The sequence below is a fragment of the Condylura cristata genome, unplaced genomic scaffold (assembly GCF_000260355.1).
Source record: "Condylura cristata isolate star-nosed mole 26May11 unplaced genomic scaffold, ConCri1.0 scaffold00041, whole genome shotgun sequence".
In the NCBI taxonomy this organism is placed as follows: domain Eukaryota; kingdom Metazoa; phylum Chordata; class Mammalia; order Eulipotyphla; family Talpidae; genus Condylura; species Condylura cristata.
In genome coordinates, this window is record NW_004567142.1 from 4,022,830 (window position 1) to 4,044,015 (window position 21,186).

The 21,186-nt window shown below is 53.4% G+C and overlaps 2 protein-coding genes across 3 annotated transcripts; both read left to right on the plus strand.

Moving 5' to 3' along the window:
- The first annotated feature begins 167 nt into the window (after positions 1 to 167).
- On the plus strand, positions 168 to 7,784 carry GLTSCR2 (glioma tumor suppressor candidate region gene 2). 2 transcript variants are annotated; one of them, XM_012733820.1, is made up of 13 exons: positions 168 to 395; positions 636 to 700; positions 1,970 to 2,078; positions 2,654 to 2,853; positions 3,204 to 3,274; positions 4,205 to 4,300; positions 5,403 to 5,507; positions 5,585 to 5,785; positions 6,171 to 6,346; positions 6,570 to 6,636; positions 7,335 to 7,411; positions 7,503 to 7,559; positions 7,736 to 7,784. In XM_012733820.1, the coding sequence occupies exons 1-13, from the start codon at positions 172 to 174 to the stop codon at positions 7,740 to 7,742; spliced, it is 1,455 nt and encodes a 484-aa protein (XP_012589274.1). In that variant the 5' UTR covers positions 168 to 171; the 3' UTR covers positions 7,743 to 7,784. The 2 variants fall into 2 exon arrangements, with proteins under 2 accessions (XP_012589274.1, XP_012589275.1); XM_012733821.1 differs by lacking the exon at positions 7,736 to 7,784 and having other exon boundaries at positions 7,503 to 7,563.
- Positions 7,785 to 16,680: 8,896 nt separating this feature from the next.
- Positions 16,681 to 20,951, plus strand: SEPW1 (selenoprotein W, 1). The gene is made up of 6 exons (XM_004694244.2): positions 16,681 to 16,823; positions 18,105 to 18,129; positions 18,221 to 18,274; positions 18,455 to 18,529; positions 18,644 to 18,742; positions 20,559 to 20,951. The coding sequence occupies exons 1-5, from the start codon at positions 16,777 to 16,779 to the stop codon at positions 18,722 to 18,724; spliced, it is 282 nt and encodes a 93-aa protein (XP_004694301.2). The 5' UTR covers positions 16,681 to 16,776; the 3' UTR covers positions 18,725 to 18,742; positions 20,559 to 20,951.
- Positions 20,952 to 21,186: the final 235 nt, after the last annotated feature.

The window sequence follows — 21,186 nt, forward strand, 5'->3', positions numbered from 1 at the left end:
GAGCCTTTCACTCTTAGTCAAGATGGCAGTCACCCGCCCCTTTGCTCCACCAAGCACTTTACCAAGATGGCGCCCACCGGAAATAGGTCAAGGGAGAGGGCGGGGGAGCTGCGCGCGCATGTCCGAAACGGGCTTTAGGCTTACACAAAGCCTTACACTTCCTTTGGCAAGATGGCGGCGGGTAGTGGTGGTAGTGGCAGCAGGCGTGCCTCAAAAAGCGGGGCCGACTCCGGCTTTCTGGGGCTGCGGCCCACTTCGGTGGACCCGGGGCTGAGGCGGCGGCGGCAAGGCCCAAGAAATAAGAAGCGGGGCTGGCGGCGGCTCGCTCAGGAGCCGCTGGGGCTGGAGGTCGACCAATACCTGGAAGATGTACGGCTGCAGGAGCGCACGAGCGGGTTCGTGGGCGGGACTTCCGGGGACCCCTTTCTGTGTGGCTGGGTGCGAGGCTGAGCGTGGCTAGGGGGAGTTCCTGGGGCCGGTGGGTGGGAACCTAGGGGGACTTGGGGGGTTTATCAGGTTTAGCAAGTAAACGTACATTAAATGTCAGTTTTGGGCAAACGAATGATCTGGGGCCCAGAGAGGTTAAACCTATTCGTTCTGCAACATTGTTGACATGCTGCATTCCCATCTCGTAGTGGCTTGGTGTCAGAGGCTCCCGATGAAAAACTCTTCTTCGTGGACACAGGCCCCAAGAAAAAAGGTGAGGAAAGGCTTTGGTGGAGGTGCGTGGCTATGGTGGCCTACTTGGGGCCTCCCGTAGGACCTGTATAAACATCTGTTAAAGGATCTTTAATAGAAACAAGAGCATCTGGGATGAACAGAGAGCTAGACCTTAACTTAGAGAATTCAGATTTTCTTTTTGAGGGAGTAGACATCTTAGCACAGAGAAGCCAAGTAGGGGTCTGCCTTGATGAGATTGGTCATAAATTAGGAGGCTTTCCCTGTCACTGTGGAGGGAAGCAAGTTGACACCTGTTTTAGTTAATAAATTGTACCTTAAGAGGTAGAAGGTGCACTTTGAGGAAGCTAGTCTTAACCTGCTGTTGCTTTTATTTAGTGATATCCTTGCAGGATCTGGAGCCGCTGAAGCAAAGGAGTGAGGGATTTTTTTCAGTGAGTGAAAGGGTGGACGTCAGTATATAGATGACAGACTTAAGAAGCTCTCTCCTTTAACAAGTATAGAAAACAAAGGGGCTGCCTTGAATGGAAAAACTGCTCATTACTCTAAGGAGTAAAATGGTAAGCTTCTTATCAGCAGGATATACTTAGGTTGTCTGAGATCAGCCAAGGGGTCTGTTCTAATGAAAATGAGAGGCTCTGTTTTTCAGTGAGCAAGAAGGCACCTGCTTTGAGGCACAGGAGACTGTGGGTGAGCAGGTCCTTAGAGGACAGGCTGCTTAATAAGAGGATGGCTCTCACACAGATGATTAAATCTGAAATACTTGTGAATATAAAGCTGGGACCCTGCCTTGTAAGTAGTGAGGAGATGGTTAAGGCCTGCGTTAGCCAATAGGAAATCTCTTGGGGCAGCCTATAGATTCTACTTGAGCTTTAAGTAAGAAGAAAAATTAGAGATCGTGTTACTGTATTTTGGGTTCTTAAAACCATGACATCACCCCACCACCTGGAAGGTGGGCAGTAACCACCCCCCCATTGGAAGCATGGTGGAGCAAAGTCACTCCTGTAAGATGACTGCACATGGCGGGCTATTGATCCTGTCCTAAGTTTCGCCCTGGGTGTCTTGCTTTAAACTGCGAGGCTGAGACTAGCTGAACTAGTCCAGCTCTGGGCTTCCCCAGGCCTGCTTGTCTGACCACCTGCTGTCTTCCCCTTTAGTGTTACTAGTTCTGGGGTCATTGTCCTGTTGTGTCTGGAAGCCCCCTGTGGGCAGGGCCCCTGCAGGCTCCTCTGGAGGGTAAGTGTGGGTCGGGGACTGAGGCTTTAACCCCTTTTCTTTCTTCCACCTCCAGAGCCAAGTAAGAAGGGGACCAAAGGCCAGAAGAGGTCACTTCTTCTCAAGAAACCCCTTCGAGTTGACCTCATCCTCGAGAACACATCCAAAGTCCCTGCCCCCAAAGAGTGAGTGTCCCAACATCCCTGCCTCTTCTTTCCACTCTGTTTCTCTTTTGTAGCAGCCCCACCCACTGCCTGGCCAAAAGGAATTCATTCCTAGGGAGGGAGGGTCACTTGGATGGGGTCAGTTTGGGAAAGCAGGTTGGGGGCAGCGGGTAGGGGGCTGGTGGGTAGAATGGGGCTCGGGAGAGGAGGGGATAAGTGATGGGGGTCCCAGTCTGGAGGGGGATCAGGCAGGGCTTACTGATCTCTGAGGAGGGGTGGAGAGGAGCGAAGGATGGGTAGACAGCAGGGTGTCCCTGAGATGAGGATATAGGCAGCGGAGTGTCTCGGGACTTACAGGCACTGTTGATTCTGATGTGTGTGAGGTCCCTGGAGGACATTCAGAGCATGGGCCCCAGGGCTGTTGTGCTTAGGGTCTGGGGCTCAGGAGGGAGGCAGAGACAGGACTGGAGAGGTCTCTGAAGCCACTGGCCGGAGGAGGAGCAATAGGAGTTGCAGAGTGCTGGGGTCCAGCAGAGGAGTCACCGGGCGGCTTCTCAGGCCTCACCACTGCACCTGTCGGCTTCCCCCCAACCCAGCATCCTTGCACACCAGGTCCCCAATGCCAAGAAGCTCAAACGGAAGGAACAGCTATGGGAGAAACTGGCTGAGCAGGGCGTGCTACCCCGGGATGTGCGCAGGGCCCAGGCCCGGCTCCTCAACCCTCCGGTGGCCAAAGCCAAGCCTGGGCCGCAGGACACCGTCGAGCGACCCTTCTATGACATCTGGGCCAAAGACAGTGAGTGCCTGCTGTCCGTTGGGGGCGGGGGCAAGGGTGCCATATACACTTGTGCGGATTGTGCACAAAATCACTGTGCCCAAGGGGTGCCCCGTGAGGTGGCTTTCATGCAGTCACTTGGCTTACAGTGGCTTTTCTTCATGCTCTGCTCTCCATTTCTGAGTGGACTTTCCTGAGGACCACTCCTGCCCCTTAGCCTAGGGGTCTTTGCATTCTGGGCTCTACCCAGATAGTCTGAGCATTCGTCCCTTGCTGGTGTTTCACTGCCATCTTATGAAAGCAGGGAGCTTTTTAGGGCCTGGTATCTTCCTGTGCCGGAAAGCCCCAGCTGTTCCTCACTGCCTTCCCAGATCCTCTGGACCAACCGCTGGCTGGCCAGGACACTTTTTTCCTGGAGCAGACCAAGAAGAAAGCAGTGAAGGTGAGGACAAGCCCAGAGGGCACCCTGGAGGAGGGGGGTCTGAAGGGGCCGGGGCCAGTAGGCCCACCTGGTCGAGGGCCATCGAGCCTCGTCTCCAGAGGTAGTTACCTGGGTTCCTGTCCTGGCACAGGACAGCTGATGGTGGGAAGGCAACTCTGTCCATTCCTTGGTGATGACTGCACTTGGGTCCTAGTTCTCCCCATTCCCCCCATTCCTTGATAGGAACCTTGTCAGCTTCAGTGTTCAGTTTGTAGCCTCTTTCCCTTGACCTGAATCTCTGAGATCCAGCTTCATGCATTTAACCAATAACAAGTCGCTGTGCCCTGCTAGGCACTGAGCGACTGACACACTGACACGGAGCAAGTGGGGCTGTCAGGGGTTTCTCGCCCCATGGGGCTCCCGTCCAGACCCACAAGTAGATAAGCATGTCAGCATAGGCCCGTTGAGCTGAGCCGTGGTTGGTGCTGTGAAGGGTGAGCGCAGGGCTGAACTGGGTTGCCAGGAAGCCTCCCTGAGGGGAGCATAGAGGCGGGAGAGCCCCAGGAATGGGAGGGCTGTGAGTTCTGGAGCAGAGGAGGCCTGGGTGGATGGGGGTGGGAACACAACACTAGATCTGAGTTTCAGTCTAAGGGGTTTCTCAAGGAGAGTGATGAGGTCCAGGTGATGGGGAGATGGGATGGTGAAGGAGCAGACACGAGTGCCTTGGGCCCCAGGATCCCAAGGATGAGAGGGCAGAGCTCAAGTGAGTGTGGAATGGGAGGAAGGACAGTCCAAAGCAAAATCCCAGGGCGGAAGTGCTGGGACAGGTAGGGGGTGTCCAGGGTAATCTTTAGGTTTCTGCTGGCGGTGGCAGACTCGAGGAGAGTCAGCAAGCTTTTGGGAAGTTGCGTCATGGGCCCTAGGCCTTATCTCCCACGGTCTGTCCTCCAGCGGCCACCACATCTCCACGCCAAGCCTTCCCAGGCGCCTGCTGTAGAGGTGACACCTGCCGGAGCCTCATACAACCCTTCCTTTGAGGACCATCAGGTAAGCCCTTCCCAGCACTTCTCTGTGCCTTCCTGGGGCTCGTGATCCAGTTGGGAGACAGGCCTTCCCTGGCAGTCACGGTCCAGAGTGGGCAGGCCTGGGAAGGAGAACCAGGAAGGTTGACTCACTCAGCCTTGCACACTGGGGAGGGCTGCCCGGGGGAGGGGCCATCAGCACCGAGACTGATGGCTGAGGCATTTGCTATGAGAAAAGGGAACGGGACAGCTTGTGCAAAGCCTAGGGCTGAGTGAGACTGAGGTGGCGTCTGGGAAATCCCTAGGTCATAGATGTATGAAGGCTCTAACCACTGTTATCAGAGGAACCCTATGAGCAGATGAGCTGCCCCCAGGGGTGAAGAAAGTCCTGAGGTGGGAGCTGCGGGCTGAGTCACTATTCATTTCATAGCCAAGCACTGGTGATGTGCGGAGGATAAGACACAGGTTCCCAGAGAGAAGCTGAGGTTCCCTGACGCTGCGAGGTCCCGTCTCTGAGACCGCAGCCTCAGCCTGGCAGGGCGGGCAGTGCTCCTCACCGACAGCAGGTGTCCAGGGAAAACCACCTTGCGCATGTGACCCCGGAAACCTCTTACACTACCTCTGGCCTCAGCTCAGGACGTGAACTGCAGCCTGCCCCGGTCATTCGACGTGAACTGTGTGGCTGCAGGCGGAAAAGAGGCCACAGAACTTTTTTGCAAACATAAGTTTCCTTACAGGGCTGCAGTCCCCTCCCGTCCAGGCCTCAGTTCAGCGGGGGTCCAGCACAGTTGGCGTGCACCCTGTTCCTCCTTAAGTTTACAGCTTTTCATTGCCCCCAAGAAAAATCTCATTCCTATCAGCCATCACCCCCAATTCCTGCCTCCCCTACTCTTAGGCTGCTATCTTTGGCCCCTGTTTCTTTGGGTTTGTCTCTTTTGGGGGCTTCATAGAGATGAACCCCAGCAGTGCGTGGGGAACAGGCTGTCCTGAGTGATGCCGAGCGGACGGGACAGCTGGGGGCGGGGGCAGCTTTCCTCTGCTCGCTGAGGGAAGGTGTGCGAGGTGGTGCTGAGCGGGGGCAGGAGGGTCAGAGGAGCGGGGCCCTCACCAGCCCCCCACTCCTCTAGACCCTGCTCCTGGTGGCCCATGAAGTGGAGCTGCAGCGGCAGAAGGAGGCGGAAAAGCTGGAGCGGCAGCTGGCACTGCCCACTGCGGAGCAGGCCGCCACGCAGGTGAGCCCCCTCGGCCTACCCCGCCCCACCTAGCTTGCCGCTCCGGGCCCCTGACTCGCCCCTCTCCCTCCTTCCAGGAGTCTGCCTTCCAGGAGCTGTGCCAGGGGCTGCTGGAGGAGTCCGATGGAGAGGAGGAGCCAGGCAGGGGCCAGGATGAGGGGCCCGGGGCTGAAGGCACAGAGGCTTCACCTGTCCCCACCTGCCCGGCACCTGCCGAGAGGAAGACTGAGAAGAAGACTGAGCAGCAGCGGCGCCGGGAGAAGGCCGCCCGGACCCTGGTGAGCGCCGTGGGTCGAAGCTGTCCCTGCTTCGACAGCGCCTTTCTCCTGGCTTCTCTCCGCTTTCTGGTTCTTCACTTTTTCTCCTGGCTTTTTTCTGGCTTCCCATACTCACAGCTGCCTTGCCAGCTGGAGCCCGTTTCTCAGTGCCCCCCAGGCGTCCTCTGGGCTCTGGGAATACAGCAGGGGACTCACCGGGCCACACAGGCCTGGTACTTATTTTCGAAGGCGGATTTGGACTGTGGGCACAAAAATACAAGTTGTTTGAGAAATGCTGTGAAAAAGTCGAGCAGCTGCTCTGTCATTACTGGGGTCTTGGGGGACCCTATGTGAGGAGACGTCCTCCTGGGGAAGGAGCCCTGGCCCTGATGCCCTGTCCCCACAGCGGATGCAGCAGGCTGCGGTGCGGGCCGCCCGGCTCCGGCAGCAGGAGCTCTTCAGGCTGCGCGGGATCAAGGCCCAGGTGGCGCGCTGGCTGGCAGAGGTGGCTCGGCGGCGGGAGCAGCGGCGGGCACGGCGCCTGCTGGAGGATGACAAGCCCCGCCGACTGGGGCGACTCAAGTGAGGCCCAGAAGGGGGACCCAGGAAGGCTGCATGGGCTCTAGCTCTGCCCGCCTTTGCTCAGGCTGAGCCCCCCCTCCTGGGACACCATCATTTCCTTCCACGCCCCCCTGTGCCTGAAGCCCCGCTGCCCATCCCATGCTGCTCTAGAGAGCCAAGAGGGGCCTTTGGCCTCCAGGCTCCTGGACCCCCTGACCCCTGAATGCCTTCCCTTGTTTGCCAGGTACCAGGCCCCCGACATCGACGTGCAGCTCAGTTCAGAGCTGTCTGGCTCACTCAGGACCCTTAAGGTACTTGCCTCTCTGAGGTGATGGGGGGCTGTTGGGGACATCCCTGTGCCCAGTGATGATACCCATCCTTGCTCCCCGTGCCCCACAGGGGCTGTGGGCGACATCATGGCTGCCCCCAGGCTGAGCCAGTGGGCTGATGCCTGGGGGCTGAGGGCACAGGGTTCCAAGCTGGGGGTGCCAGGGATGATGAAGGGGTGGCGGTTTGAGCCTGTGACCTTCAAGGAGCCTTCCTTCAACCAGGGCCTCTCAGCCCCAGCCTCTTCAGTTGCAGAGAGATTAGCCACAGCTCAAAATCTTGTCTCCCATCCACTCAGAACCAGCCATGGCTCCCCAGTGATTGGGGAAGGTGCCACACCCCTCACCAGGGCCACAGGCAGTTTGGGCCCACCTGCATGTTTCCCTCTGGCCTGCCCTTTATACCTCCTACTCTACTTGAAAGTGAAAGTGGCACATGCTCTTGACTTAGCCATAGAGGGTCCTGCCAGCTCTGCTTCCTGTTGTTTCTTATAGGTAGCCCCAGGGGTCAGTGTCCTCACAGCCCTCTTATAGGTAGCCCCGGGGGTCAGTGTCCTCACAGCCCTCTGGCCCCAGCTCAGAGCCAGGATTACCTCCCTGGAGTGAGAGGCTTTGGCTGATGACTAGACCACTAGGGAGGGGTCGGGTCTGGTCCCACTGAACATTCCCCTCTCTGTCTGCAGCCAGAAGGCAACATCCTCCGAGACCGGTTCAAGAGCTTCCAGAGGAGAAACATGATCGAACCTCGGGAGCGAGCCAAGTGAGTGGGACAGGGCTGCTATGTTGGTTTGGGCATGGCACCACCCTGGCCCGAGGGCTAGAGGTTCACTGACCCCGATTCCTTTCTCTAGGTTCAAGCGCAAGTACAAGGTGAAGCTGGTGGAGAAGCGGGCATACCGCGAGATCCAGTGAGTGCCCCACTCCTTGCCAGGCTGGCCTGAACTAGGCCCTGACCAGCAGTGCCTCCTTACCACTGCCAGGGCCCTGTCCCAGCCTCATAACTGGCTGGGGAGGAGGTGGGGGAAGATGCAGGTGCCCCTCTCCTGTCCCTCCCTCAGCCCAGCCCCCTCTTCTCTGTCCCCAGGTTATAGCTGCTGGAGCCTCTACCCTTCAATAAAGCACCTTCTGATCAACACCTTGGGCCTCCTGTGTGACTTCCCTTCCTCCTCCGGCACCTCCTCTCTGGCTGTCTTCCTCTTACACATCAGGATGCAGATTCTAGGAGTCAAAGTCATATCACATCTGGGTTTCTGAGGGGGAAAAACCCTTCTCCTTGGCCCACATGATGTAGGTTTTCCTTACAGCTTTTAGCACAAGGGCAGGAGAAGCAGCTCATGTTTACTGAACATCCGTTGGGAGGCTCAACGGGTCCCCAATTTAAAGGTGAGAAGACAGACATGTCAAAAGAGGTTAGTCCCTCCACGCTCGTGTACATCGCTGTTTCAAAGGACTTAAATCCACAAGTGATTTGATCTATAAGTAATAAAGGATGATAGTGCATGAAGAGACCAGGAAGTCAGGACCACTGCCCTTGGGTTTGCCTTCTGTTCTGTCATACACGTTGCAAACGTTAATTCCTGGTTATTTTGTTGACTTTTGTATATGGCATCAATTTGAGGTAAAGCTTTCCATGTTTTTAGTTTGTTAGTCTTTCTCCATTTTTTATTCCTGTGGCAAGGTTTCTCCAGGACAAGGTATTTATAAAAATAGAACAAGTGAATGAAATGGATGAGAGGAGAGAACGTCAGAGTTTCCCCCGTGGCCTTACAACCCATAAAACATGACTTTAAGGAACTGTTCCTGCTGACACTCTGTCCCAACGTAAAATGAGATGCTGTACAGATAAGGGATCCGCTTTATGTGTATCTGGGTGGAGGGCCAGGGGATGAGAGGTAGCGTGAAAATGCCAGCCCCTCTGCTAAGGACCTTGAGCGGCGACTTATGACCCAGTGAGCCCAGCTAGGGACAGAGTCTAGAACCTGCTGGGAGAGGGCAGGAAACAATGCCCCAAGATGGCCATTAGGGCATCCATCAAATATGTGGATCCCTGGGGTGGAGGCATTAACTTAACTTAGAGGTAAATTCTGCAGCATGGACAGTTAGCAGCGTCCTCAGGAAGTTCTCACTGTTTCATTGCCTGGGGAAATGCGTCTGTTCCCATATGCGTGAAAAACAGTCTACTACAAGGACACATTGCAGATCAATGACATTTCACATCTGAATTTTACATTCAAAGGGCAGAACTTGTTAACACGTAAGCCCAAGTGGTTCTCAGTGCCCACACCATTGGGGGCACCACCATGTTCTGTGCAGGGAAGGGTGGACCCTGGTATGGATATATGAAACTGGACCATTTGGAAGATCCCTTCCAGGCTGTGTGATGCTGAGGGGCTGAAAGTTAGTTACAAGGCCCTTTACCATTTTAATTTGTAACATTTTTCCTGGAGTCCTCCAAGTTGCAACCTGAAGCCTTTAGGATTAGAAAAATCATGAGATAAAAAACAATGGGGGCACTACCCACTGTCAGTTCAAATGATCACCTCTGTCAAGTCAAACTTCAGTAAAAGAAATTTACTACTAAAGTGGCTATTTGGGGCCAAACTGAGGACCTGACCCAGGAGACCGGTCCCTGTCCTGGGAGTTTTGGGCCTTGTTTTGTATGGGTAAGTTAAATGCACGTGGAGAACACGTAATTATTTTCTTGAAAGAAACCTTAGTTATTTTCCAGCTTTTTTTTTTTTGTTTGTTAACTAAAGGAAATTGGCTACTTTTTTCAAAATACGTATTTATGCATAAAGAACTGGGGTACAGGCTAGAGGTGTGGGGGGGTGGAGAGGAGGACAATTCACCAGAGGCAGTGGGGAGCAGAAGAGGCAGACTGACACTGCTGAGGGGAGCGGCAAGTGGGACAGGAGCGGTCTGCTGCACCATGTGGGTCACTCCCTGGCTGGGATCAGTGCTGCTAACCCTTTCACCACCAGGGAGGGCCCCCAAGCAGGTTGGCTATTTTCAAACAAATCTGAGTCCATCGATAAAGGTGAAGCACACTTCAAATTTACCCCTCGATCTGATGGAAGGACCAAAGATTATTTACCCTAAAAGTGCTCCTGTAGGTGGGGGCATATGCCTACTTAGGTCGAAGTCTCCAACTCCTTTCTGCAACTCAAACATGACGGCGGCTTAGTATGACAGCTGGATCCAGGATCCTTCACAGTGAACAAGAATTATTGTTCCACTGACTACAACTTTCTAAATAGTCCTGGCTGAATGAATGGTGGGAGACAATTCCCAAAGATCAAAAAGTGGGACTTTCTTGATCTGCTACATCAGCTGGGTAATAAGATGCTTATTCTACAGAACGGGCATGGCTCAGCTGTTAAAAAGGATGAAGGCTGTCCGCAGGCAGCAGCCTGGAAATGTGGTCCAGAACATGTCCTTGGGGGCCACTACCCTGACTGGAAGTCCCAGCTGTTCCTATGGCTGTGTGACCTGGTGAAGGTTACTCAACATTTCTGTGCCACCAGGTCCTCATCTGCAAACAGGACCCAGTGATAGTGACAACTTCACTGTGGGTTACCCCAGAATTAAGTGAATCTGCACATGAAAGGGCTTGGAACAGGACAGGCACCCCATGAGCCCCAGAGGAGTCTCAGCTATTTGAACAATGTTAGGAAAACAAAAATGGTTACAGAAAAAAAAAGCGTGGAAACTTGCACTTGGTGCCAAAGACTCCTCACAAATGCTCTTACCTCCTGACCCACTGATTGCACTCTTGGGAATGTGGCCCTAAGGAAATGGCCAGAAATTTGAGGAAGAACATAATGCAAAGGCAGGTCCCTAGGAGGCTGGGTAGAATGGGAGGAAATGTGGTAATGGCCGCAGGCGCCCAGCCCCTTGCGGGAGGGAGGCCTTGCTCCCACTACCAGGATCGGAAGCACAGGCAATAACCGGGATGTGTTTTATGTTCTGAGGCTTTGTGGAAAAAATACCAAACAGGATCTGCTGCCGTCCACACTGGGGTCTGTCAAATAATCCCTGTGCCCATTGTCTTTGGGATATGTGGGGACTTAAGGGGGTGACTTTTCCTTCTTGGTACTATTTATTTGTTTTTTTAAAGATTTATTTTTTATTTACGCATACAGAACTGGGGGATAGGCCAGAGATGCAGGTGTGGTGAGAGGATTCACCAGTGACTGAGTGGAGATCTGAAATACACTGCTGAGGGGAGCAGCGGGTGGGTCAGTAGAGGTCTGCTGTGCCGTGTGGGCCAACTCCCTGGCAGGTGATCAAACTCCTGTTGCGGTGGCTGAGGATTGCTGCATAGTGCTTCGACTTGCACACCAGGGAGCCCCCTCTGTGACCCCTTTTTTATAGCTGAGGAACCTGAAGCACTAAGGGGAATGACTTGTCCAGCTTTGAACTCCCAACCTAGGTTATGGCCACTCTCCTTTCTAAATAGCTCTTCTATCTGTCCCTACCCCACTTATCCAGCCATCCAGCAACTCAGATAAAATACTGAGTTCCCTTTAAGTAGTTGACATTTAAGCAAATAATGGAATAAAACCAGGAAGGTAGATACGTGGCATGGGGAAAAGTTCCAGGCAGAAGAGCCAGTGCAAAGGCCCTGGGGTAGGGACTCTCAGGGAGAGGAAGAGACCTGGGTGCCAGTTGACGGAACCAAGAGGAGAGTGTGGGAGGGGAGGACCAGTTGTGTGGGCCACATAAAGACAGTGTCTGGTGCAGGTGGGGGCAGATTGTAGTGGGTAAGAGATGAAGTGGAGAACTCAGGAAGTGGAGCACACAGCCTGCATGGTATGAGAGGGCAGGAGGTGGGCCAGGACACTTCCAAGGATATTCTGGGTAGCACATCTTACGAATGGAGGTGCCCTAAACTGTGATCAGGCACAAATGGTTTCGGGAACATAAATTCTAGAAAGTAAAGCTCTAATACCTCCCTGGCTGGTAGGGAGATGATGGTGGAAGCAGAGAATGAAGATGTTGATGGAGGGAGTTAAAAACAGAACTCTAATGTGGTCAACTCAGGTTTGCGGGGAAGCATTTTGGATGGGAACTTTGGTGAAATTAAATTTAAACTGCCTTAGATAGGCTGGTTAGTTGTAATTTTGCAGAAGATGCACTCTGGCTGAGAGTGTGGGTGGTGTTGGAACCAATTGGCATAGGAATAAACAAGGATGTCTAGGATGAATGTGGACAAAAGAAGGGGTGGTGGAGGGAGGATGGGTGTGGGGGGCCAGGAAAGGTTACTTGGTAGAACAGGTCGGGGAGGGGGTGTCCCAGGGCAGAGGACTAACGATTTAGACACACACACACCACCCCCCCCCACCACCACCTCCCCACGGGCTGGAATTCCCCCTAGGAGATTGGCCGGGAAGTCTGTCCAGGAATGGAGTGCTGAGAGCTGCTTGGATAAGGTCAGGATTCTCCTGGTGACTGTGCCAGGAGCGGCTCGTGGCGCCGCAGTGATCCTGCGTGAACACGAACTTCCTTCTCTTTGTGGTCCGGGTCGATGGATGCTCCAAATCAGGATCTCCGGAGTTCAAGGGGAAGTATTTAGAGATGTAGGAGAGACACTCACCGCCAGGGGGCGCCAAGAGCCCGCGTCCGGAACCAGCTAGCCCAGGAGATGCCTTCCCCTACCACCTTACACTCCCAGCCTCTGAACACCCCAAAGTTGGACTCCTCAAAGGGACGCATCAAAGCAGGAGGATGAAAGCTGCTCTCTGAGTGGGCGGGAGCAGGTCCAGGAGACGGCTCTCTATTTCAGCCAGAAGGGCTTCTGGGGTCTTGGGGCTTGAAGGTTGCAGTCAGTCCACAAAGAGTATGAAGCACCTTCACTGGGGCCTGGATCAGGACCTCGGTCTGGTGGGAGGGGCCCGGATATGGGTGGTATGTGGGGTGAGAATCAGCGGAAGGACAGGCTCCCAGTCTGTGAGATGAATGTATGGGGGGAGGGGCTGGAGAAGATGTGGGGACACCGTTTATTCAGGTCCTTGTCGCTTTTCTGTGGACAAGGAGTGTCAGGCCTTATTCCTGACTTATTACCCATCACTGCCTGCTCTGTGCTCTCCTTCATTGTCAGGCAGAGATTTTATCCAGGACACCTCGGGGCTGACGGGCATCATTCCATCCCATTAATCCATCAGTAGGTTCCTCCCTCCTTCCCTCCCTCTTTTCCTTCCTTCCTCAGGCCAATTTAGAGATGACCCTCCTGTTGAAATTGAAAGGAGGTTGCATGAGATAACTTTTTAAGTAATGAGAAATAATCTGTATCTTGACAGGCGAGGTGGTTAAATGGTGTCATACATATGATAAATCCAGTAATCTCTACATTTAAGATTTGTGTGCTTTACTATGTTAAAAAGAAGAAGAGTCTCAGGAAAGGCCTGGCCTAGAAAATACCATTTGAGGAAAATCCAGGTCACTAGCACCACCGAAAGCTCCCAGGCTCCAGCGGGTACCGTATTCCTGCGCCTAACCCACACCCAGATCCTTGCCCTAGCTTCTGCAAGTACCGTATTCATCACAATAGGTGCACCCATTCCCGTCCTGTAACCTGTCTTGTTGGTGACACAACTTGTCCTGTGTAAATGGAGTAGGTCTGATGGGATCTCGTCCAAGTGGAAAAAAACCTATAAGCCCTACTTTAAAGCTTAAAGCCCTACTTTAAAGCTTTAAAATCTGAAATACGCTTTTTTCCTTTTAAGGATGCAAATCAGCGTCTTATCTGCCAAGTGCCCAGATGAACCCTATCCTCCCCCTCCTTCTCAGTGCCTGGAAAAAAAAACGTGGTTAGAAAGAGATAAGAATTATCGCAGGGAGAGAAAAATAAGAACTCTCCCAATGCTAACAAATGACTTAGTTCACTTTCCTGTTTCACAGGCAGGTTTTTACGTGATTCAATTGTTTCGACTGTTTGGGAACATTCAAATAAAAGATGTTTTAAAGATGGTTTTTGTGAAAATGAATGCTCACAACTGTAGCCACTGATATGTGACTTTACATTAAGATTACAAAATATTTTCTTAAACATTTAAGCACCCCCTACCCCCATTTACTTGCCGGGCACACACCAAAGAGGAAAAACATGACAGAGTTACTGGCTCCTATGGGAGGAAGGGAGATAAGGCTAGCAGCATCAAACACTCATTATAGGCCTCCCTGGTGGTGCAGGGGTTAAAGTCTCAGCACTATGAAGCTATCCACAGCCACTGCAGCACTAGTCTGATCCCTGACAGGGAGGTGACCCACATGGTGCAGCAGATCTCTGCTGTCTTCCTGCTGTTCCCCTGGGTGGTGTATTTCAATAGATCCATCTGTTCTACCCCCGCTGTGTCTCTGGTGAATCCTCTCATGTTCCCCCCAACCCCCCTTCACGCCCCTCTGGTCTGCACCCCAGCTCTTGTATGCATAAATAATATTAAATGTTATTTAATACATATATATTTTTTTTTTAAAGAGAAACTGAGTGTGTCATTTATGTTTTCGGGAAGATAAATGAGGCCAGTGTATCTGGGAATAAGCAGTAGGTAAGATCAGAAAGAAAGATTTTGTTTCCCTTCTGGTCTAGGGGGTACCACTCTGAGGCCGCAGGGAGCCCGGCAGTGATCTGAGCTGCAGTAAGTGGGCTCTGGAGCCCCCTGGTGGCCGCCAGAGGGTTGTGGGGAGAGTAAGACAGTGTAGGGAGCCGGTGGAATCATGGTTTGAGAAGGTTAGGCTGGTGCTGGCAGGTGGAGATGGAAGGAAGGGAGGTGCATTCGGAACACATTTTGAAAATAGATTCACCATCACTAGGTGATTCCAAGATACCCAATTTAGTCTGGAGACACCATATTTCCAAAAAGGTAAGACATTTTTTTAAAAAATTATTTATGCATACAAGAACTGGAGTACAGGCCTGAGGTGCAGGGGTGAGAGGATTCACCAGAGACAGAGTGGGGGACAGAATAGGGAGATACACTGAAATACAATGCTGAGGGGAGCAGCGGGGAGACAGGAGAGGTCTGCTGCACCATGTGGCTCAGCTCCCTGGCTGGGGATCTAACGAGTGCTTCAGTGGCTGCAGATGGCTTCAAACTGCAGCATTTTAACCAGTTGTATCACCAGGGAGGGCCACAAAAGGGGAAAACTTGAGGAGGAGGTACCATGAGGTGGGGATGGGTGATCTGGAGTTGGCGTTTGAGGACCTGCTAAACACTCAGTTGTAGACAAAGTAGGCAGCTGCAGGTAAAGATTTGGGATTTGGGATCTGGAACCGAACATTTGTATTTTGCATCCCATTCAAAATCTTTATAACATGGGGAGATGTTTTATACCCCAAATATGTGAGAACTACCTATACACTCCCTTCCCAGCTTGGTAGAACCTCTATTTCATGAAGTATGCTTCCTGTCTGCCCCCTCAAGCTCAAATGCAGTAGACCAGTGTGGGTAGAGGTTGGAGCTTGTGTATGTGTGTGTCTACTTTCGCTGACTTTTTTTTTCCACATTCTTTTCTCACTGTCTCTGGGTGTGACCAGATCCCCAAACCACTCCAGGTTTGGAGATTTGCTAGAATTTCCCATAGGGATTAGTGCATAATTATTTCCCTTCTGTAGCCATAAACACAACATCGAATAGATTAGCAGGAGAAAATAACAACTTTTTAAAAAGGATTTATTTATGTATACATGAACTGAGGTATAGGCCAGAGGTGCAGAGGGTGAGAGGATTCACCCTCTGAGACAGAAACAGAGAGGGGAACAGATGGATCCACTGAAATCCACTGCTGAGGGGAGCAGCAGATGAGACAGGAACCATGTGGGTCAATTCCCTGGCCAGGAATTGAACTCAGGCCACAGTGACTGGCAATCGCTTAGTAGCACTGTCTTTAACCTCTGCACCCCCAGGGAGGCCCCCCAAAGAACAAATTTAACTACATCACTATGGATAATTTACATGGATATAGTCTCTGAAGTAAATGAGGGTATATATCTTGAGCTAAGGTACCAGACACAGGCCTGGGGTTTCCCTACCCTCCTGAGTTGGGAGGCAGCTCCCCTTCTTTCACTGTACCTTGGCTTCCCTCGCTGCCCCTGGCCTCAGGTCCTGTGTATGCAAGACCCAGGGGCTACTGAAGAGCATGAATGCTGCATGACTCCCTGCTTGGTTTGGGTATGGAAAATATGGAAAAGCTGAGGGGACAGGGACCCTCAGACCTCTTTTTCCACTGCCCAGAGGTTTTTCCTCCATCCTCGAACAGTTTTCTCCTCCATTTTTCAATTCAGCAGTTTCCACCCCCAGGAAGCCCTCCCTGACAGTCTCCAGACTGGGTTAGGGGCGGCTCTGTGTTCCCCGCAATCCCTGGGGTCCTCCAACATCAGTATTAAAATGGGTTAAATAAATATCCCTGGAAAATAATTTCACTCATCTTCCAGACGAGTAATTGAGGCTCAGACAGAGGCTTCCAGGTCCTAATCTCGTCACTAGCCACCAGATTCCAGCACTTTCCGTGAACGCTCCTCTTGCTGAGGCTGGAGGACCCCTCCCCCCATAGAAGGGACAGTGATGGCCCAGTCTGCGCCCAGGTCCAGCTGCCGGGTCTAATAGCGCATCTAGGGACGGTGGGGGGGACCCTTGGAAAACTCTGCTTCACGCACCCCAAAACACTTTCGATTCGGCGCTCTTGCCCCTTCAGGGAGAGCAGAGGGGCCTCCGAAGAGTCGCGCAGGCCGGCCCTGGGAAGGCACCGATCGCCTACACGAGCAATCCCACTTCCAGCCCGCCGCGGTTGCTCCGAACCCCGCCCGTGAGACCATACCATTCCATCAGGAGGGGGGAATCTGGGTGGGGGCGCCCTAGGCTTCTCCCGGGATCCCCCTCTGTCGACACGTCCCCGAGTTCGACTGGGGGTATAAGAGAGGGAATGGCCCCGGGGGGGCTTGCGGTAGCTGGCCGCGGGGCTCCGCGCACCCCGCTGTGGGGCTTTCTCCTCCCCGCGCCTGCTCGCGTTGGTTCGCGCCGTGGAACGCCGGGTAACTAACAGTCCTTTGTGCCCACGACCCAGCCCCGCGCACTCGGAGCCCGCGGCGCGCGCAGGAGGGTGGAAGTCAGGTCCGCGCCGCAGCCCATGTTGCGATCCCCAGTCATGGCTCTCGCTGTGCGAGTCGTTTATTGGTAAGCACGACGGCCAGCGGCCCCCTCGCCACCCGGCCCCGCCTCGGGCCTCTGTTCCGGCTGAGCTGGGGGCAGGAACTTGGGGGTACCCTCCTTGGGGAAAGGATTCCTAAGTAGGTTGGGCGAAGATTAGAGGGCGTTGAGCCCTCTCCTCGATGCTGGATATCGCAGATGAGGAAAGGCAGGCTGCGCCGCTTGTCCATTTGTAACCCCCGACCCCAGCCCCCCGGTCTCCAGGAGCCTCGACTAGGGGCCGCTGGGGAGCGCGCGCGCCCGGGTGGTGGGAGGTGTAGGAACCTGAGGTTCCGTGTAATGAGCCATCATGGGGTGGCGGTGGCCAGAGTGGAGAAGATGCCTGCAGGTGTTTGGAAAGGACACAGTACTTGCATTCTCCCGGATTCTAACTCCGCCCTTTGGGGTAGAGGAGCAAGCTCTGAAGTCAGCAGATGCAGAGCTGGGTGGCGTCGCTAAAAGGCCCCGGGAAGGCGGGGATCTTCCCGCCCTTGGACTGCTTTATTCCCTCTGCCTGCAGGCTCCGGCATGCTGGCATGGGAACGCCTGATAAATACAGGCGCATTGAATGTCCCCTCCCAGAAACCAGAGAGTGGAATTCTTGCTCCCTCTTACTGGTGGAGAAAATGAGCCTGGGCGGGTGGGGGGCAGGTTAGTAACTTGGGGTCCAGACCACAGCTCACTGGGGAAACAATTCAGATCTACCTCAGCTTTAGATGCGCCTCAATTTTAGAATGGCCTTGTCCTCTTGGACAGGGTGGGTGCTATTTGACAGGGCCGCATGGCCTGTACACCAGATTCCTGCCCCAGATAGCCAGTTTGGATTTCATCCTCTGGAGGGGCGGCCTTAGAACCCAGGAATGGTGATTTTCCTTGGAACTTGCTGTGGGTGGGGAGGAGGAGTGTTGTTTCTGTGGTTCTGAGCTGACCCAGTTCTGTTTTCTCTCCTCCCTCCCTAATTCCACCCTTTACCTTCCCCCTTTTCCTCGTGGGCTCGCCTTGTCCCTCCCTTTCTGTGCCCCCCTCACTGCCATGCATCCCCCTTGCCCTGTGTTTCCCTGGGGTGGGCTGGCCACCTCCTGCCTGTGTGTTTCTCGCCCCTCACCTCCATTCTTCTCCCCAACACTGTGTGTCTCCTCTCCCTCTCCTGAGGGGATCTGTCCCCTTCTCTGTTATGTCGCTGTGCCCCTCTTCATCCTTCCCTGCCCCCCCACCTCTGCCCTCCTTCCTTGGATCCCCCTGACACCCCTCTTTGGGACTCTCCACCAGTGGTGCTTGAGGCTACAAGTCCAAGGTGAGTGTGGTGCCTGGCCTGGGCGTGTCAGGGAGGAGGGCCAGCCTGGGCCCCCGATGACCCCTGTGGTGGCCTCCCGCCCCGTTTTTAGTATCTTCAACTCAAGAAGAAGTTAGAAGATGAGTTCCCCGGACGCCTGGACATCGTGAGTATTGGGGGAGGGGCTCCCGGGGTGCGGGGTGTACTTCATCTGTCCCTCCCTCTTGTATGGCAGTGGGGGATGGTTTGTATCAGCCCTACCCTTCGACCACCTTTCCCCTGGGAAAGGATGGGGGGTCCCCAAAGATGTCATCTCAGCTTCTCCAGCATCCTTTCTTTCCCTCAGTGTGGCGAGGGGACTCCCCAGGTCACCGGGTTCTTTGAAGTGATGGTAGCTGGAAAGTTGGTTCACTCCAAGAAGGTATGCCTGCCAGTCTGTCCCGTCTCATTTGGGGGCTGGTGAGGAGGGTATGTGTGGAGGGCTTGGGGCTGGCACTGGTGTCCCAGCTCACCTCTTTCTTCTTTCCGTGCCCAGAGCGGCGATGGCTACGTGGACTCGGAGAGCAAGTTTCTGAAGCTGGTGGCCGCCATCAAGGCTGCCCTGGCTCAGGGCTGATGTTCCCTGAAGGCAGAGGTGAGGGCACCTCTCAGGGCTAGCTGACTGCTAGCTCCCAGATTCCCTCTAGCTCCTACTTGCTCTGGAGCCAGGCGGAGTGATCCTCAGTAGGTTCTTGGAAACTGATTTAAAGTGAAATGATGCCTAGTAGAAGCTGGTCCGTGAATAAGGTCATTTAAGTTAACGTTGGCTGTGACCAGGCTTTTTTGTCACCCTCCATGTTATGTGAGAGCCAGCTGTGCTAGTTCCCAGTGCCAACATTCCAGGACAAGTGGCGGTTCCATGTCTGCACATCAGCACCTTCTACACCTGATTTCCAAATGAGCCCCAAACGGTAGGATCTAGCACAGTCCAGAGCCAGGTTCTGGTACCTGGACTTAAAGCTTAAAAGCATTTTTTACTACCTGAACCTGAGTGCCGGTTCCCATTGCAGACCAGACCACCCTAACCCGAAGAATCCCCCCCACTGTACGGTGGGCCTGAGCCTCTGCCCCCAGAAAACGTGAACCAGAGAAATGGCTCTTAAACTCTTTACATCCAAGTTCCATTTCTTGGAGTCCTTTCTAGAGCGCTGCAATCATGTCAATGTGAATTTGGACTTGCACATTTGAAGTAATGCAGTACAAACACACAGACCTTCCTGTGCAGGCCTGAAATGAAGCAAGTCTCCTCAAATTAAAAAAAAAATAAGCTCAGGAACTGAGAAAATAGCAGGTTGGTGCTGTAAGGAGTGTGGGAGTCACCCTCCCACAGTTTGAACTCTTAAAGACGAAAATGGAACTCATCCCTTGCATAAACTCCCCAACTGCCACTTCCAAGCTGTCTAATTCACAGGTGTGGGCTTAAGTCAGCATGAGGTTTACTTGCATTCCAGAGAGGCCCAGCCATAGATGATTTCATCCAGCATAAGCAAAGATGGGATTTATACAAGAGAAAGGGAGGAAAAGGGCATCTGAGAAGAATGACTTGCTGCATGTTTTTGCAGAACTCAGTCCTGCCTTTGGGTTCATTGTGATCTGCTGGGGCTCAGATCTCACAGGGGTGGCGCCAACAGTTGTGGTTGATCACATTGAAAGGCTATAGATGATAGCGCGGGAAGAGGTGCGTGCATGCAGGAAAGCGCAGTCATGAACTCCCAGTTGTCTTTCCCGTGGAGTCCTGGGGAGCAGTCAATCTCCTAGCTCAAATGTGTGATAATTCAGAATATCACCCCAGGGAAGCTTGCTTGGGCCTTATTATCCAGGGTTTTTGTTGGGCTTGTTCACACAGATGTGCCTGATTGTCTGAGTGACTGACCTTAGTTTCAGCCCTTCCAAAACTCAAGAGTTACTGCCACCTGGCCCAGGGACCCACATGCCATGAAGCACATTGTTAGTTTAGGACAGACCAGCGCTTGGGGTGACCTGAGGCCCCAGATGAGCCACGAGTCTCTCAGTTAGCGACATTCCAAGGGTTCAGAGCCTGGCAAGGTGGGTAGCCAAGCTCTGCACAGTGGGTAGTTGATCACCTGGCAACCGGCAGAGAGGACTGCATGGGGCACTCTGAGCCAGTGTGGGCTGAGTGGAGGTGACAGAAGCCACTTTCAGCTGGTGCCTTCTCTGGTTACCCAGTCCGGTGGGCCCTAGGCACCAGACTCCAAAGTTTGCTGGTGGCCACCCATCTGCATTTCTGCATCGCCTCAGTTTTTCAGAGTTTCAGACTCAGCTGAGAACTCTTACAAGCCTTGTGCCTCAGCAACTATCTGAGACTGTTTTCTCCATTTTGCTCATTTCTTCTATACACGCCTCTACCTCTGCATGCTCACCCCACTCACTCCCCACCTTTCTCTGCACAGCCCAGCGAGCACGCTTGACCCAGCCCCTCTCCACAGACGCTTCATGATGGGAAGGACTGAAATGTCTCATGGACGCCTGGTCTTTCCCTGATGTTCTTGCGGCTGCCGGGTGGAGGCAGATCGAAGCTCCTGGTCTTTGCCAGTGTGTGTGTGGGTGTGTGTTCCCTGGAAATCTAACTCTGACACTGGTCCTGTCCTCCCCTGTCTCCCACTTTCAACCATCTTCCTGCTTTCCCTGAATCCTCTGTTCCTGTGGTGTTTGGAGGAGGGAGGGCTTACTCCAGGCTTCCTTCACAGGGGAGTTTTGAGAGGCACCAGGATGAGTGAGTCTCAGATTTCAGCAGCAATTGCAACAGTTCACAATTCAATAAACATTGGATGAGTTTAACAAAATGTGCCTGTGTTCTTCATTTTACCCCTGGAAACTGTACTGTCTCACCGCTCTGTCCAGGAAGTTAGCCAGGAGGTTCAGGGTACCACTGAAGCTGGTGCCTCAGTAAATACTGTGACTCCGGAGCTTTGCAGATGAGGAAATACCAGTGGTGATGTTAATTTAAAGGAGACTGAAGTTTCCACATAACCTTTGTTCGAATCTTAACATGGCCCCAAATCCTTTGATGCCCTAGTT